The sequence below is a fragment of the Spermophilus citellus genome (assembly GCF_964194105.1).
Source record: "Spermophilus citellus genome assembly, chromosome: 6".
Taxonomy (NCBI): Eukaryota; Metazoa; Chordata; class Mammalia; order Rodentia; family Sciuridae; genus Spermophilus; species Spermophilus citellus.
The window spans coordinates 94,621,057-94,636,299 of NC_138187.1; the positions used below are offsets into that span (position 1 = coordinate 94,621,057).

The window sequence follows — 15,243 nt, forward strand, 5'->3', positions numbered from 1 at the left end:
GTTAAATTACTTGATGATGGCATATTCCTGTTGTCCCAACTACTCGGGATCCTAGGCAGAATTGCTTGAGTGATCTGCCAACCTGGGCAAAACAGCAAAACCCCATCTCGATTACTTTGAACCAATTTGATCCTTTAGGAATATTAGTAAGATGGAATCAGAGCAGTCTTTTCTCTGGGGTTCATCTTTCCCCACTGCTGAGGCAGTGCTTTTCTGAGTACTGATTTTCTGTGAATTTGGGACAGTTTTCCACTCTGACTGGTGAGAAGGCAAATTATTCCCTGCCCATGAGCTCAGTCTGGGGTTATTCCTTCTGATCATCACAGGTGGTATTTTAAGCTCAAGCTGAGGACCTGGGGAGAGTCCTCCATGGAGCTCTGGAATTTAGGCATGAGCTCAACATTCTAAGGGTCACCTTGTTCACATCCCCTCTCTCAGGGACTCTTCTCCTAGAATGCCTGATGGCCAATGCTGGAAAACCCAATTTCATTTGTAATTGTTTGTATCATGTCATATCTTGGCCAGCAGCAAAAATTGAGCTAATATTTTTTAGATTTTAAATTAACTTTTTTTCAAAATAATGTACTTATTATTATTAGCCTGGTGGTTAAAATGGTATCTTATCTTTCAAATTAATTTAGCATAATGATATCTTGGAAGCAAGAAAGCTGTCAATAAGTTGTGTAACTATGTTCCTGTGTCATTGTGTTCCTAATTCTGGAAGCTGCACTGAACCCATTATCCTTTTTTGAAAAGAGATTTACCAGGCATCATATCATGTTGAACTGTGCTTAAGAGAATGCTTTTTTTAGTGAGGACAAAAAGTGGCATAGTTGAGAATTAATATCTAACCTCTCTTCCTGTAGGAAGTAGAAGCACTATTTAAAGGAGATAACTTACCGAAATTTATAAACTGTGAATTTGCCTATAATGATAATTGGTTTATTACATTTGAAACAGAAGCTGATGCACAGCAGGTAAGTTCTCTCTTTGACCTCCCTGTGAAGTACATAGTTTACCAGTAATTTAATATCAGTACAAAGTGAGAGTAAATTTGGGCATTGAGGTTATTATATCATAGTGTTAAGTTTGGATATAAAGTGCAGACAAAATCGAGTTGTATAAACCTAAACTGGATGTTCTGTGGATAGTTTATATAGCAGTATAGAAAGCATGTGACATTATGGTCTAACAATATTGTAAGATCAGCAGCTTAGGAAAATCAGTTGCATCTAGGTAAAGAAATGTTTTACTGTTTGCAGAGTGTGGAGAGATTTGAACCTAACCATAGTCTTTCAGTGGGCTTCCCTGTGCTATATAAATAAAGTGCTTTCATAGGCACTGAGGAGTGTTAGCACCTTGAAGGAGACATGCTGAATTAAGGGACTTATATTTCTTTGCTCTTAAAAGAGACTCTTGTTTGAGGGAAACAAATTAACGAGAGTTCAGTATTAAATATTGCAGCCCCTACTGGAAGTCCAAAAGAGAAAATGCAGAAAGCTAAAGATAGGTTTTAACTGGATAGAAGGAGAGAAAGAGGAATGGGAAATTGGAAGCGCTATGCTTACAGAACAGAGCGGAGTGCTGCTGACCTGCTTGGAGAACATGTTGGATGAGCTTGAATGGGAATATGTGGATCCTTTGGACTTATGTAAGGGACTTGATATAGATCTAATTTGGAGAAGGGACAGCTATACATAAATAATGACTTTCTAATATTTTAGTTTTCATCTTTTTTAATATTTATTTTTTAGTTATAGATGGACACGATGTCTTTATTTTACTTTATATGATGCTGAGGATCAAACCCAGTGCCTCACACATGCTAGGCGAGCGCTCTACCTCTGAGCCACAATCCTAACCCTAGTTTTCATCTTTTCTCCCTCTGTTTAGAATTTCATGTTTCTGATTTCAAATTGGGATTAATATTAGGAACTTTGTATTTAGTATTCTTTATTTCCTCCTAGGTCTTTGATAGACTTTAATGGTTTCAATTCTTATAAAATTGGTATATATCTTGTTTATGAGAATTTTGTGTAGTGGTTCCGTAGTTGCTGAGGTTATTTTAAAGGATTTGTGACCCAAAGAGGATAAAGAATCATTATTATTGCTCCTGTTTATTATCATAGAATCCTTTTTTTAAGCTATTGAATTAACTATTAGTTCATGTTATTTATAAGGCTAATTGGATGATTTTGCCCTTAGGCTTACAAATACCTGCGAGAAGAAGTAAAAACTTTTCAAGGAAAGCCAATTAAGGTAAGCAAGACCAGTTGATTACATTTTCTTTGTTTTCTAATCATTGTTCTTAAGCATTGTAATAGAAACTTATATATTTTCAAACAGGCACGGATAAAAGCAAAGGCAATAGCTATAAACACGTTTTTGCCAAAGAATGGATTTAGACCTCTGGACATGAACCTTTATACACAGCAGCGTTATACAACATCATTTTATTTACCTCCAGTATACAGTCCCCAGCAACAATTTCCTCTGTACAGCCTGATTACCCCCCAGACATGGTCAACAACACATAGCTATCTTGATCCACCCTTGGTAAGTCTTTTTTTTTTTTTTAATTAAACAGACATTTATATTGTACATAGACACTCCACTGGGTACTTTGAAAGTTTAAATGCCTTATCTAATACAGAAATCAGATATATATGCAGTTTGTTGTAATAAAGAAGATCTTCAGGCTATGCTGTGAATTTTAAATTTATTTGATGATATAGTCAGAACTATCTGCACAAAAACTTTGAAACACTGTGACTGTGATCCTTGCCCAGTCTGCATTTCTTCTCCTATAAAATGTAGAATACAGTGAAAACTCTGGTATAACTCATGTCCCTCTGAGCATAGAGGGAAATGGCAAGGGGGGAGCTGTTCAGGAGATAGGTATTTAAGTGAGTTTCTACTAGTCTGGAACAAGTGGAATATATGCTTTCTTGCAGAGGTTTTTTTTTTATATTTATTAGTTTTAGGTGGACACAATGTCTTTATTTTTATGTGGTGCTGAGAATCGAACCCAGTGCCTCACACACACCAGGCGAGCACGCTACCACATCCCTAGCCCTTGCAAAGCTTTATTTTACTTCTCACACCTGCCTCAGAGTTGGTTGGCATGATTAATTTTTACAGATACTGGCTTGTGGTAAGGTCTGTGGTTAGAATTCATAAATTTGTAATGGATCTAGTCATTTTTCTTTAGCCGTTACAGTTTAACTAGAGATGGCTAGAAAGATCAGCTGTTCCTAGTTGGAAATTAGCTTGAATTTAATTGCATGGGATGCAGGAAAATCAGCAATCTGTGATAAATGTCCTTGAAGTTGAGGTCTGGGTTAGAAAAAGAAGGTAAGTTCCTATATTGAAGGTTTGCATGGGGTGGGGATACAGATTTAGTTGGAATGAGAGAGGTAGAGCGGCAGAGTACATAAAAGTTGAGTTAGTAACTTTGAAAAGAGTTTGTATCCAGGATATGGCTGTGGACCGGGTCAGGGAGAGACTGGATAGTACTCAAGGTCAGATGGCTGGGAGCCACTTACTGGCAGAAAAACTGAGTACATGTGAAAGAGAGGGAACTTGAGAGAACTATTGTTTCAACTTTAATTGCTGATACAATGAAAGATGAAGATCTATGGGGAAAAACCTCAGTCTTGAAAAGACAGATTTTCCAAGGAGGTGATAATTGCAAAAAAAGGTCACATATAAAATACCATCAGTTAAGAACTTTATAGGATATTATATTGTCACCTAAATTGAGCCTCTCTGTTGGGTATGAGTTTTGAAAAGGGGTCAAAGATAAGGAAGCTTCAAGAACAAAAAACATGCACAAAAGTATGCGAATAACTATGGACCAGATTGTTTCTGAGCAAAAGTATAGTCTGGGCTCAGGAACCTGGGAAGCAAGGCTGGTAAGTTATCATGCCAAAGTATAGTGTTCTTACATAGTGTCCTGAAGCATGTGGACTTTGACCTTCTGGGAAGTCATCTATGGTTCTAAGCAAGGGAAATGAAATCATACTCCATTTAGAATATAGCTTTTACAACCTGTAAAGGATATACAAGGATAGTTGATTTATGAGAAGAGGTTCTCAAAGGTGTCGGCCTGTTAGCCCCCCAAATTCTAGAACTTCTGCAGCAAAGGAATGTTTATGCAAATGGCTAAAATTCAAAGTTACTTCTTTTTTGAACGAATCCTAATGGAAAAAAAGATGCACTACTTTTTAAAATATGGCTATGTCTATAAAATAGATATATAGTTGTTCTCCCCCTACCCCCCAAAAAAATATATCAAAAAAGAACCTTAGAGGAACTACACTGCTTAGACTCTCCCTAAGTCCTCCCCAAATGTGGCCAACACCATGTTTGTCAGACTCAGTTCTTCCTGTAGTCACTCCCTTTCTTTAGTTATATTCATCTGCATCTGGACTGGACCTTCTTGGAAATCCTAGGTCATTTATGGTCTTGACTGGTGTTTTCCACTCAGGTTGCTTTTTTAAAGATGGCAGTGTGGATTGTGCACAGTATGTGAGCTCAGTCCTTTTACCAGTACTCTTTTACTTACTCTGAAACATTGTGTCACTGGAGCAAAAGAAAAGAGATGGTGCCTGTTTATTCTCAGCAAGTTATGAAACAATTATTTCATTAAATTAAAACTATTAAATTATTTTGTTAATCTGTTTTATTTTAGGCTCCTAAGCAAAATTACTCAAAATACCAGAGTTCCATGTGTAAAATTACATATGTGAAATAATTAGTCTTTACTGGTCTCCCTATGATTTAAAATCTCCAAAATCTACCTATTCTGGAATGATATCTGTTTTTTGTTTTGTTTTTGGGTGGTGGGTACGAGGGATTGAACTCAGGGGTACTTGACCACTGAGCCACATCCCCAGCCCTATTTTGTATTTTATTTAGAGATAGGGTGTCACTGAGTTGCTTAGTGCCTCACTTTTGCTGAGGCTGGCTGTTTTGGTCAGCTTTTTCAATGCTGTGACTAAAGCAACTATGAGGAGGAAAAGTTTCTTTGAGGGCTCACAATACTCCTGGGGCTGGAGGCGGGGCTGAACATCATGGCAGGAGAGTGGCAGAGGGAAGCAGCTCACATCAGGAAGAGGAGAGAGACTCCAGCTCTGGATACAAAATATATACTGCATAGCCCTACCCCCAGTTAACCACTTCCGCCAGCCATACCCTATCTGTCTCAAGTCACCACTCAGTTAATCCCATTAGGGATTAATTCACTGGTGGTTAAGACTCACAATCCAATCATTTTTTTCCTGTGTGCCACCATGCCCAGCTGGAATGATATGTTTTTAAATAGTTTTTTAAATAGTCAGTCTTATTGATTGAAGAATTTTTCAAGTAGTGATTCTACTTTATAAGTTTTAAGTATTTCTCTTGTTGCATTTTTCTTTAAATCAGTAAGTGATAAACTATCTGTAATACCCTTTTTCTCTTACAACTTCAGTTAGCTCTAGAGAAAATCATTTGTTTTTTTTTTCTTTTCTGTTTCCCTTTTTATCAAACATGGAAGGGGCTATACATACTTCAGTCAGTTCAGTGAAATTTTTAAGAATGGGAGCCAGGTGCAATGGCACATACTTGTAATCCTAGCAATTTGGGAGGTTGAGGCAAGAGGATTGTGAGTTCAAGGCCAGCCTCAGTAATTTAGTAAGGCTTCAAGCAACTTAGACCCTTTGTCAGATTTTTAAAATAAGTAAATTAAAAGGGCTGGAGACATTGCAGTTGGCTAATAAGCAACCCCTGGTACCTAAATAAAAGAAAATAAAGAAAAATTAGGGTGGGGACTGGCAAGCTCCAAACAGCTAATGCCTTTGAAAGAATGTCATTCATACAGACTATTTGAGGCCATGGGTCCAGAAGCCAGAAAGTTAGTGATCTCTTTTTATCAGTTTTTCTTTTTTCTTTTGAAGAACTATTTCAACAATAAGTTTTCTTATTTTTGTGTATTCAAATCAGATATTTGAATAATTGGGTTATGTTTAAAAATCTGTGATTAATATTTTTAACCTTTTAGAATTATATTTAAGATTTTATCTGTAAAGGGCTCTATGAATAGACTCTTTATAATTGTCTTCTGAGTTTTACGTCAGTATATTAGTATGTCAGGTGTTACCTTAAACTGTGACTTGAGGAATAATTATTAAGGATCTGAAAATATGCTGCTCTTCAGAGCAAGACTTGCATGGAGGTAAAGGTTAAAAAATTGTACTCTCAAGGGCTGTGATAATGAAGTAAGCAAAATTAGAGTAAGTATATGAATGCTCCTAAGATTGAGAAATTTGATTATAAGATTTTGGGGAGGAAAGAATTGTTTACTTCTTGCTGGGATTGGAGGTAGTGTTATTATTATTAACCCTTAGGTCAAGCATTTGGATGTTTTCAGATAATGTCTGTGTCTAAGACTCCAAGTGATCTTGGTTAAGGTTCTGTCCTCACCTAGTGTCAGTTTTACATGTGTGAATTGTCTTCCTCATTAAATTCTCATAAACATAAACTGAGATGATGCAGAAAAAGTTCTTAGCACCAGTGTAATTGTTGTGAGCACTCAATAAATATCAGCCTTTGGTAATAGTCTTGCAAGATGCTTTTCTTAGTCCACAATTATTTTTAAGTATAATATGGAACTTACCATCTCTGACAACAGGAAGAAGTGACCTTGGTTGCCCCAAGATATGATAATGTAAACCAAATTGAAGTTAATTTCATGACATGTTTACTTTTTTTGTTTGTTAATTAATTTAGGTAACTCCATTTCCAAATACTGGATTTATAAATGGGTTTACGTCTCCAACCTTCAAACCTGCAGCATCTCCTCTGACTTCACTTAGACAGTATCCTCCTAGAAGCAGGCAAGTTCCACGCATGATTCAGACGCTTATGAGCTTCATGTTAACTGATTTTTTTTTTCAAGTAAGAAAGGTATATTTGCCTTATACGTTAAGAGGTAAATTTGACCACTAGAAATGCTCATCAGAAATAAAACTAATGAAAATATTCAGCTACAGTCTGCAAAGATTAAACACCAAAATTGGTTGCCTGCATGAAGGAATAGATTGTCTTCAGAGAAGGCCTTTGAAATAACTGTGCCATGTGTGCCTGCTTTTTAACTTTGTCCTGGACTTAGAGCAGAGCAGGGCCTTGGCACATGATTACATTATACTGTGTGTGTGTGTGTGTGTGTGTGTGTGTGTGTGTGTGTGTGTGTGTGTATTGTACATTAACTGTTCCAAATAACATTTTTTGTATTTGTTAAGTAGAGAACAGATTTTAGCTTAGCTGTTTGGCTTTAAATGCTTGTTAAATAATGCCTTGTTTTATAACTCGGCATGTACAAACATTCCATTTACAGGAATCCTAGTAAATCTCATCTGCGCCATGCAATTCCTAGTGCAGAGAGAGGACCTGGACTACTGGAAAGTCCATCAATATTTAACTTCACTGCAGATCGGTTAATTAATGGTGTTCGGAGCCCACAGACAAGGCAAACAGGGCAAACTAGAACTCGAATACAAAATCCTTCAGCTTATGCCAAGAGAGAGATTGGAACTGGGCGTGTGGAGCCAAGTAGTCTTGAATCCTCTCCTGGTTTAGGGAGAGGAAGGTAAGTCGTTACATATGATGCTGAATAGATACTGTGTGTCAGCGAGGCTTGGTGGCATACCACTGGTACTTCCTTTCCCAGCTACTTCAGAGGCTGATGGAGGAGGATCACAAGTTCAAGGTCAGCCTGGGCAGTGTAGCAAGACACTGTCTTAAAATGGTTTTTTTGTTTTTGTTTTTTGTTTTTAAACTTTAAGAGGACTGGTGATATAGAGCGCACCTGGGTTTTGTCCTTTTTATTATATCTTAAAATATTAATATTTTAAAATTTCTTAAATATAGATGTTTTATAATTATTTTCTATATCTCAGAAAATTAAATTGAAAACTATAAATATTAAAGGTTTGTATACTTGCTGTGATAATTGTTAACTTTTAGAGCAGAGGATTTAAATGGTTTGTGTGTGTATATGTGTAGTATGAAATTTTATTCCATAAGAACTGCAGATGGAATTGAACTCTTCTAGGTTGCAGTCATCACTTGTAGGGACTTTAGAGCTCTGCAGTTCTCAGACTCCAACTGTATGCCTGCAGTCTTACTGTGGTTGTTGTCTTTGTCCCATGGGCTTCTTGATTGTTCCCTTTCCACCTAGCAGTGGCTTAGAGTTGACACATACTAGAGTTTGATATTTAAGCAAACCAGCATTTAAATTCTATTCCTACTAAATTTAACTATCAAGAGAAGCTGTCATGGTGAAGTGATGTCTGTCTATCATACATTTTCATACTGGGACAAGTAGTCTCATGCTCTTGGTGCCTCAGTGTCTTTTCATTACCTGGGACTCTTACCGTGCGTCATGAATGAAACAGAAACAGCTTCCTTCTCCCTGTTTGCATGACATAGCTTGATATCTTTCTTTCTTTCTCTATCTCTCTCGTTCTTTTTACATATACATACTTCCCTCTATGGAGAGGTGAGGTTATAAAAGGTGAAGGTGGAGCCTGGAGTTTGCCTCCTATATAGTATTAACTAGGGCAATTCATCTCCTTAGTTGCTAATTTGATAGGGACTATCATGATTCTTTTCTGATGAATGATGAGCAAGCAATTCATCCTTCCTGAGCCTTTCTTTTTCTTTTTTAAAAATATTTTTTAGTTGTAGATGAACACAATACCTTTATTTATTTATTTATTTATTTATTTATATGTGGTGCTGAGGATAGAACCCAGGACCTCACACATGCAAGGCAAGTGCTCTACCACTGAGCTACAACCCCAACCCTGAGCCTTTTCTTTTAACCTACCTTGAAAAGTTTTAAGTGAAGATGTTTCTATGGTTTCCCTAAACAAAGTTTATAGTACAATGACTGACATACAGAAGCTCTAAAAGTGTTGGTTCCTATTTCTTCCTGGTACAGTAAAGGCACAGCTCCAAGATATTGCAGGTTTGGTTACATGCTACTGCAGTAAAGCAAAAATTGCAACGAAGTGAGTCACAAACATTTTATTGGTTTTCTAGTACATATAAAAGTTATATTTACCCCATGCTCTAGTAGTATAGTAAGAGTGCAGTACCATCTGTCTTTAAAAAAAAAAAATAATAATGTATATACCTTAATTTAAAAATACTGTTTTGGGGGCTGGGGTTGTGGCTCAGCGGTAGAGCGCTTGCCTAGCACATATGAGGCCCTGGATTCGATCAACCACATAAAAATAAATAAAATAAAATATTTGTCCAACTACAACTGAAAAAAATTAAACAAATAAATACTGTTTTGCTTAAAAATGCTAATAATAATCATCTGAACCTTTAACTAAAATTCCAATCTTTTTGCTGGTGGAGGATCTTGCCTCCATATTGATGACTGGTAAGTGATTAGGGTTGCTAAAAGCTGGGGTGGTTCTTGCAGTTTTTATTTTTATTTTTAATATTTTTAGTTGTAGATGGACATAATGACTATTTACTCATTTTTTTTTTTTAATGTGCTGAGGACCAAACCCAGTGCCTCACACGTGCTAGGCAAGTACTCTACCACTGAGCCACAACCCTAGCCCATGTTGCAGTTTCTTAAACTAACAGAACTAAAACTCTTGCCATGTTGATTGACTTTATTTTTTTATATATATGGCACAAAAAAATATATATATATAAAGTAAATAATATATAGTATATATAAGTAAATTGTGTGTGTGTGTGTATAAAGTTGTAGATGAGCACAATATCTTTATTTAGTTTTATGTGATGCTGAGGGTTGAACCCAGTGCCTCACCTGTGCAAGGCAAGTCATCACTGCTGAGCTCCAGCCTCTTGATTGACTCTTTGTTTATGCTGTTTTACAACAACAACAGAATGTCTTTCAAATTTGAAGTCAATCCTCTCAAACCCTGCTATTGCTTTATTACCTAGTTTATGTAATAATATAAATCTTTTTCTTCTTAACAATATTCAGAAGACCTTTACTAGGATTAGATTCCATTTTAAGAAACCACCTTTTATGCTCATCCATAGGACCTACCACTGTTCATTAAAGTTAGGTCATGAGATTACAGCAATTCCGGCTACATTTCTAATTTAGTTTTCTTGCTATTTCCACTAAATCTTCTAGTTATGTCCTTCACTGAACTCTTGAGCATTTTAAAGTCAACAATGAAAGTTGGAATCAGCTTTTTCCAAACTTTGTAAATGTTGATGTCTTGGTCCCATCCTTTGAATCACAAAGGTTCTTCATGGCATCTAGATTCCTTTCCAGGTTTTTAGTTTACTTTTCCCATATCATCAGAGGAATCATAACCTGTGGTATCTGTTCCCTTATGAAATGTATGTCTTAGAGACCTTAAAAGTTGAACTTGCTCCTTGATCTGTGGACTGCATAATGAATGTTGTGTTAGTAGGCTTGAAAACTACATTAATCTGCATTGCCAATGAATCAATAATATTTTGAAAGAAGTCTTCCCCCGCCCCAAGCAGTAGATCTCACTGGTAGACTTAAAATATTCAGTAAGCCATGTTGTTTACAGGTTTTGTTGTAGCATTTATAGAGCACAATTAGAGTAGAGTTACTGTAATTTCTTAGGGCTCTGAGATTTTCAGAATGGTAAATGAACACTGGCTTCAAGTTGAAGTCATCAGCTGCCCATCCCCTACACAGAATCAGCCTATCCTTTAAAACCAGACATTGACTTTTCTCTATCTAGATGGCAGCATTTTCCAGTAGAAGGCTGTTTCATCTACCCTGAAAACCCATCACTGAGTGCAGCCACCCTTGTCAGCCATCCTAGCTTATCTCCTGGGTCACCTGCTGCAGCTTTTCCATCAGCACTTGCTGCTTCACCTGCACTGTGATGTTATGGAGAAGATTTCTTTCTTCAAGCTTCCTGAGCCATCCTTTGCTAGCTTCAAACTTTTCTTCAGCTTTCTCACCCCCGTCAGCCTACCTAGAGTTCATCTCTGAATTAGGGTTTTTATTAAAGGAACATTGTTTGATCTTCTCCCCAGACCACTAAAACTTTTCCATATCAGCCATAAGGCTCTTTTGTCCAATTATGATGCACGTGTACTTTTATTTCCTTCGAGAATTTTTTTCTTTTGCATTCATACCTTGGCTTTCAGCCAGTTATAGCTTTTCATTAGGCTTTCCTTGCTATGCTTTTTCGTTTCTAGCTTTTGATTAAAAGCAATAGATGTGTGACTCGTTCTTTCACTTAAATATTTGAAGGCCATAGTAGGGTTAATTTCAATATTAAATTCAGTATTCTTGGTAGTCAGGAGGCCTAAGGAGAGGAGTAATGATTGGTGGAGCCACGGGGACACATTTATCAATTATATAGGCAAATGCTGTACCACTGACTGCACTGGGATCCTGTCAGCAGTATGATCAGTGTCCCTCACAAAATGCTCTCCTTGCCTTCACAGCACTTCACTAATACATTAGAAACTTTCTGATATACTGGGACCATGTGACTAGTCCAAGCTGAAATCTGCTGACTAATCGCCCATCACTCAGAATGTGAATAGCTGAGTGAAGACAGAGCTACAGGCCTGAGATGGGTTCTAATTCACAACCACAAAGTGTGACCCAGTGTGGCTAGAGATGTGGTTGCAGATCTTGGCACTCAAAGCAATTGCAATAATAACCTCAAAAGTCACGTCACCATAACAGATGTAGTATTTCAGAGTTAACAAAATGAGACACAAAGTAAGCACATGATATTGTAGGAAATTATACTGATACTTCTGCTTCACCCTGGATTGTCACAAAACCTTCTGCTATTTAAAAAAAAAAAAACAGTGTCTGAAAAAGAATAAGAGGTTAATACAATAAAATGAGTTGTGCCTGTATGCGCTTTTGGTGCAGTTTGGAGTTAAAGAGGAATCCAGAAGCAGATAGGATTAGCTGCTTCTGGATTCCTCTTTAACTCCAATCTGTACTGATTAAATCAGCATCTGTGAAGCTGGTGGTGAGATTGTAAGAGTGGCCACAGGCAACATGGTTTAGTAGAACTGGCATTGGACTGAGTAAAGTCAGGAAAATAAACAACAGCAGCTGTTTTGATACACATTTGGTTCATCAGGTTTTGAAGACTGAAAAGATGAAAGGGGAATATTGAATACTACTGAGTTAGTGATGCTAGCTGGAGCTACCAACCTTAGGGTGGAGTTTGGGGTTGTTAGACCTTGGAAGCTTGGAAGGAAGGAGCCTGCAGAGCTAGGCACAGACTTCTAGGGACAGGGCTCTGCCTAGCTAGCTCAGTGCTGGTACCTCTCAGGGTCCATTAGTCATGGGCATGTGTAAAAGAGTACAAACTGGAAAGACAAGTTCTTGTGCCCTCTCCAACCTCCCTGTGCCTCTCTAGTACTCTGTATTAATAAAAGCTTAACAAGAAGCTTCTTGGCAAAAGGACAAGGGGATTTGCATAATCCCAGCCACATCACAAAGTAGTTTAAAAAGGTAGGTAACTGACACCCTATACTTCTTAGACACTGTCACCATTTGTATCCTCCAACCGTATTTGAACTTTAGTGTGGCAACTCTCTGAAGCCTGTGCCTTTGCCTGCAAATGCAGATTTTGTACAAAAGGAGACTCCAACCGTCTTCTCAGTCATGGAGTCATGCTCCCACCTAAGTAATTGGCAGCCTAAGGATATAGCTGCCATCAGTGATGCAGGGGAGAGAACAGAGCTTAGCTAGCACACACCATTAGAGTACAATAGCCAGGGACGGCAGTATAGTTCCTACAGTCCATTTTTTTGTTTGTTTGTTTGTTTGTTTGTTTTTTTAAGCCAGAGAAGGTACAAAGAGCCTCCGTAGTCCTTGTTTCGGAAGTGGGCTATGAAGTAGAGGTGAAGCATGTGATTTCCTTCTTTTTTTTTGCATTATGTGCTGTCTTCAGAGAGAGAATTGAGTGCCCATTGGCCCTTCAGCAGGGTGATCCAGGCTTTCCTTCTTGAAGGACCTGATCCACGGTGGTCATGGCACCCTTATGCCTCCTTGGTGGGTTGGTTTGGTTTTTCATTAACATTTTCTGTTGTACTGAAGCACTAAGAGGCTTCCAAAGAGCCCCCCATGGGTCCAGTCATGCTCTTCCTACCTTCATGCACAGCAGCTACCCATAGTTTTTGTCACCCCAGCCAGGTTCAATGCCAGGTGGCTGTCTAAGGTTTTGTCTCTGGAATCATGATGTTTCACGTGATAGAAGCTTTTGTGTTTGGGGTCTAAGACATGCAAACCACCAGAATTCAAAGTTGTGGGAATGAGAAACACCAAATCTGGTATAACAGTGATTCTCCATGATGCTGCAACCACACCTCTGGTTATAGAGCCACACTGGGTCACACTTTGTGGTTGTGAATTAGAACCCATCTCAGGCCTGTAGCTCTGTCTTCACTCAGCTATTCACATTCTGAGTGATGGGCGATTAGCCAGCAGATTTCAGCTTGGACTATTGTCACATGGTCCCAGTATGTCAGTAGGTTTCTAGTGTATTAGTGAAGTGCTGTGAAGGCAAGGAGAGCATTTTGTGAGGGCCACTGATTATGCTGCTGACAGATCCCAGTGCAGTCAGATTGACCTCCAGGACACTGCTTCTGTTCCAGTATGAAGGAGCTACTGTGGTCAGACACCACAGTGGTGATGAGCTAGCCACCCATGGTAAAGGGCTGTCCCCACATGGGTTCCTGCAGCCCTGTCTTTTCAGCAGCAACTGCTTACACTGTTCACCCAACACCCCTCTTTTGAGATTATCTCATTCCTGTTCCTTGCATCTCTCATCCAGCCAGATCTGTAGCTCCTTTGGAGGTCAGGGTGTGGATTGAAGGCAAGGAAGGACTGTTGGTTGAGGGCCGTACTCCCTGTTCCTGCAGAATGGTGGATTGCTGCATCCATGCCCTACCCATGATGGATGGCTCAAGTCAGTGGTCACTAGTTCCATATTCAGGAGTTTAATCTCTACTAGGGCCCAGTAGATAGCCAGAAACTATTCTGGATTAGGTTTTTGTAGAAGGAGAGAGTATATTTTCTACTAATGATGGCCTGGCTTTGATCCAGAATCTTAAAATGTTTGTTGTACTTCTCCAAAAGGGGCTATCCCCCACAGGGTCCATAGAGTGTCCCTATTTGGTACAGAAAGTGAGGTTTCAAGCTTATCCTTCTAATTAATAATGCCATCTTAGGTAAGACCACTTTTTGGTTTTCTGTAAATAAAGGAAGTAAGGTTATTTTTATGATCTTTGGGGAAGAATTTGTAATCAGTTGAAAAGATAAATGAATAAAAATAAAATCATAAACTGAAATTCATTTGTGTCTTGTTAAACCACAAATCTTTCCAGGGCAGTGGCAATGTCTTAGCCATCTTAGTGTTCTCAAGACCTTACATGATGTTACTACTTAATAAATGTTTGTTTATGCATTTATAAGCTGCAGTGCTGCCTAGCATAGCCTTGCTGCATGCAGAAATCTAATTTTGAATGCTAGGAATCTAGAACACTCTTCATACAACACACAGGTAGGAAGAGAAAACTCTTGGGATTTAGATAGCCTTGTGTGTTTTTTGTGGTAAGGGAAGTCATTGAAGCATAAGAGAGGTATGAGGGAGGGAGAGTGGGACAGGTTATCTGGGGTGTTTGAAATTTCGATGATAAGCAAATATGCATTTGATGAATTTCTTCTACATTTAGAATGTCATTCCAGCTGAGTGGATTTGTATCTTAACAAAAATTTTAAGCAGACACTAGGTAAATTATTTTTAAACATATTTTTATACCTTTTAATGTTTAGCTTTCCAGATATCAATTTTAATCCTTTACTACACACTTGTTGTCATTTTGTTTATCCTTTTAAAAGTGGGGCTTTTAGAGTCAAAATTCATCTTTGAAAGTTTACAAAGTAATTAAGTCTGGTTGATGCATTCTTTGAATATGTAAGTATAAATACATGCTCAGTAAATTTTCCAAATGGGGAAAAAATAGCCTTTTTTGCTTTCCATTCCTCTAGGAAAAATTCCTTCGGCTATCGGAAGAAAAGAGAGGAGAAGTTTACAGTGAGTATATCAAGCTTATGTCATTTTCACAAGACATTAATACTGAATAAACATGACAGGTAATCAAATGAGTTAAGGCTTCAAATGAGAAGGAACCTTTCAGAAAAGTTTTTCTTTTAAGGTGATATCTACAAGGAAT

The 15,243-nt window shown here is 37.9% G+C and overlaps 1 protein-coding gene across 3 annotated transcripts in view; it reads left to right on the plus strand.

Moving 5' to 3' along the window:
- LARP4B (La ribonucleoprotein 4B) overlaps positions 1-15,243 on the plus strand; it is a 90,977-nt gene that overhangs the window by 66,488 nt on the left and 9,246 nt on the right. For all 3 annotated transcript variants that reach the window (XM_081297551.1, XM_081297552.1, XM_081297550.1), the window contains 6 exons: positions 867-977; positions 2,206-2,259; positions 2,347-2,556; positions 6,772-6,878; positions 7,379-7,630; positions 15,059-15,104. In XM_081297551.1, the coding sequence (XP_081153677.1) occupies positions 867-977; positions 2,206-2,259; positions 2,347-2,556; positions 6,772-6,878; positions 7,379-7,630; positions 15,059-15,104 (780 nt within the window). The remainder of the gene's footprint in view (positions 1-866; positions 978-2,205; positions 2,260-2,346; positions 2,557-6,771; positions 6,879-7,378; positions 7,631-15,058; positions 15,105-15,243) is intronic.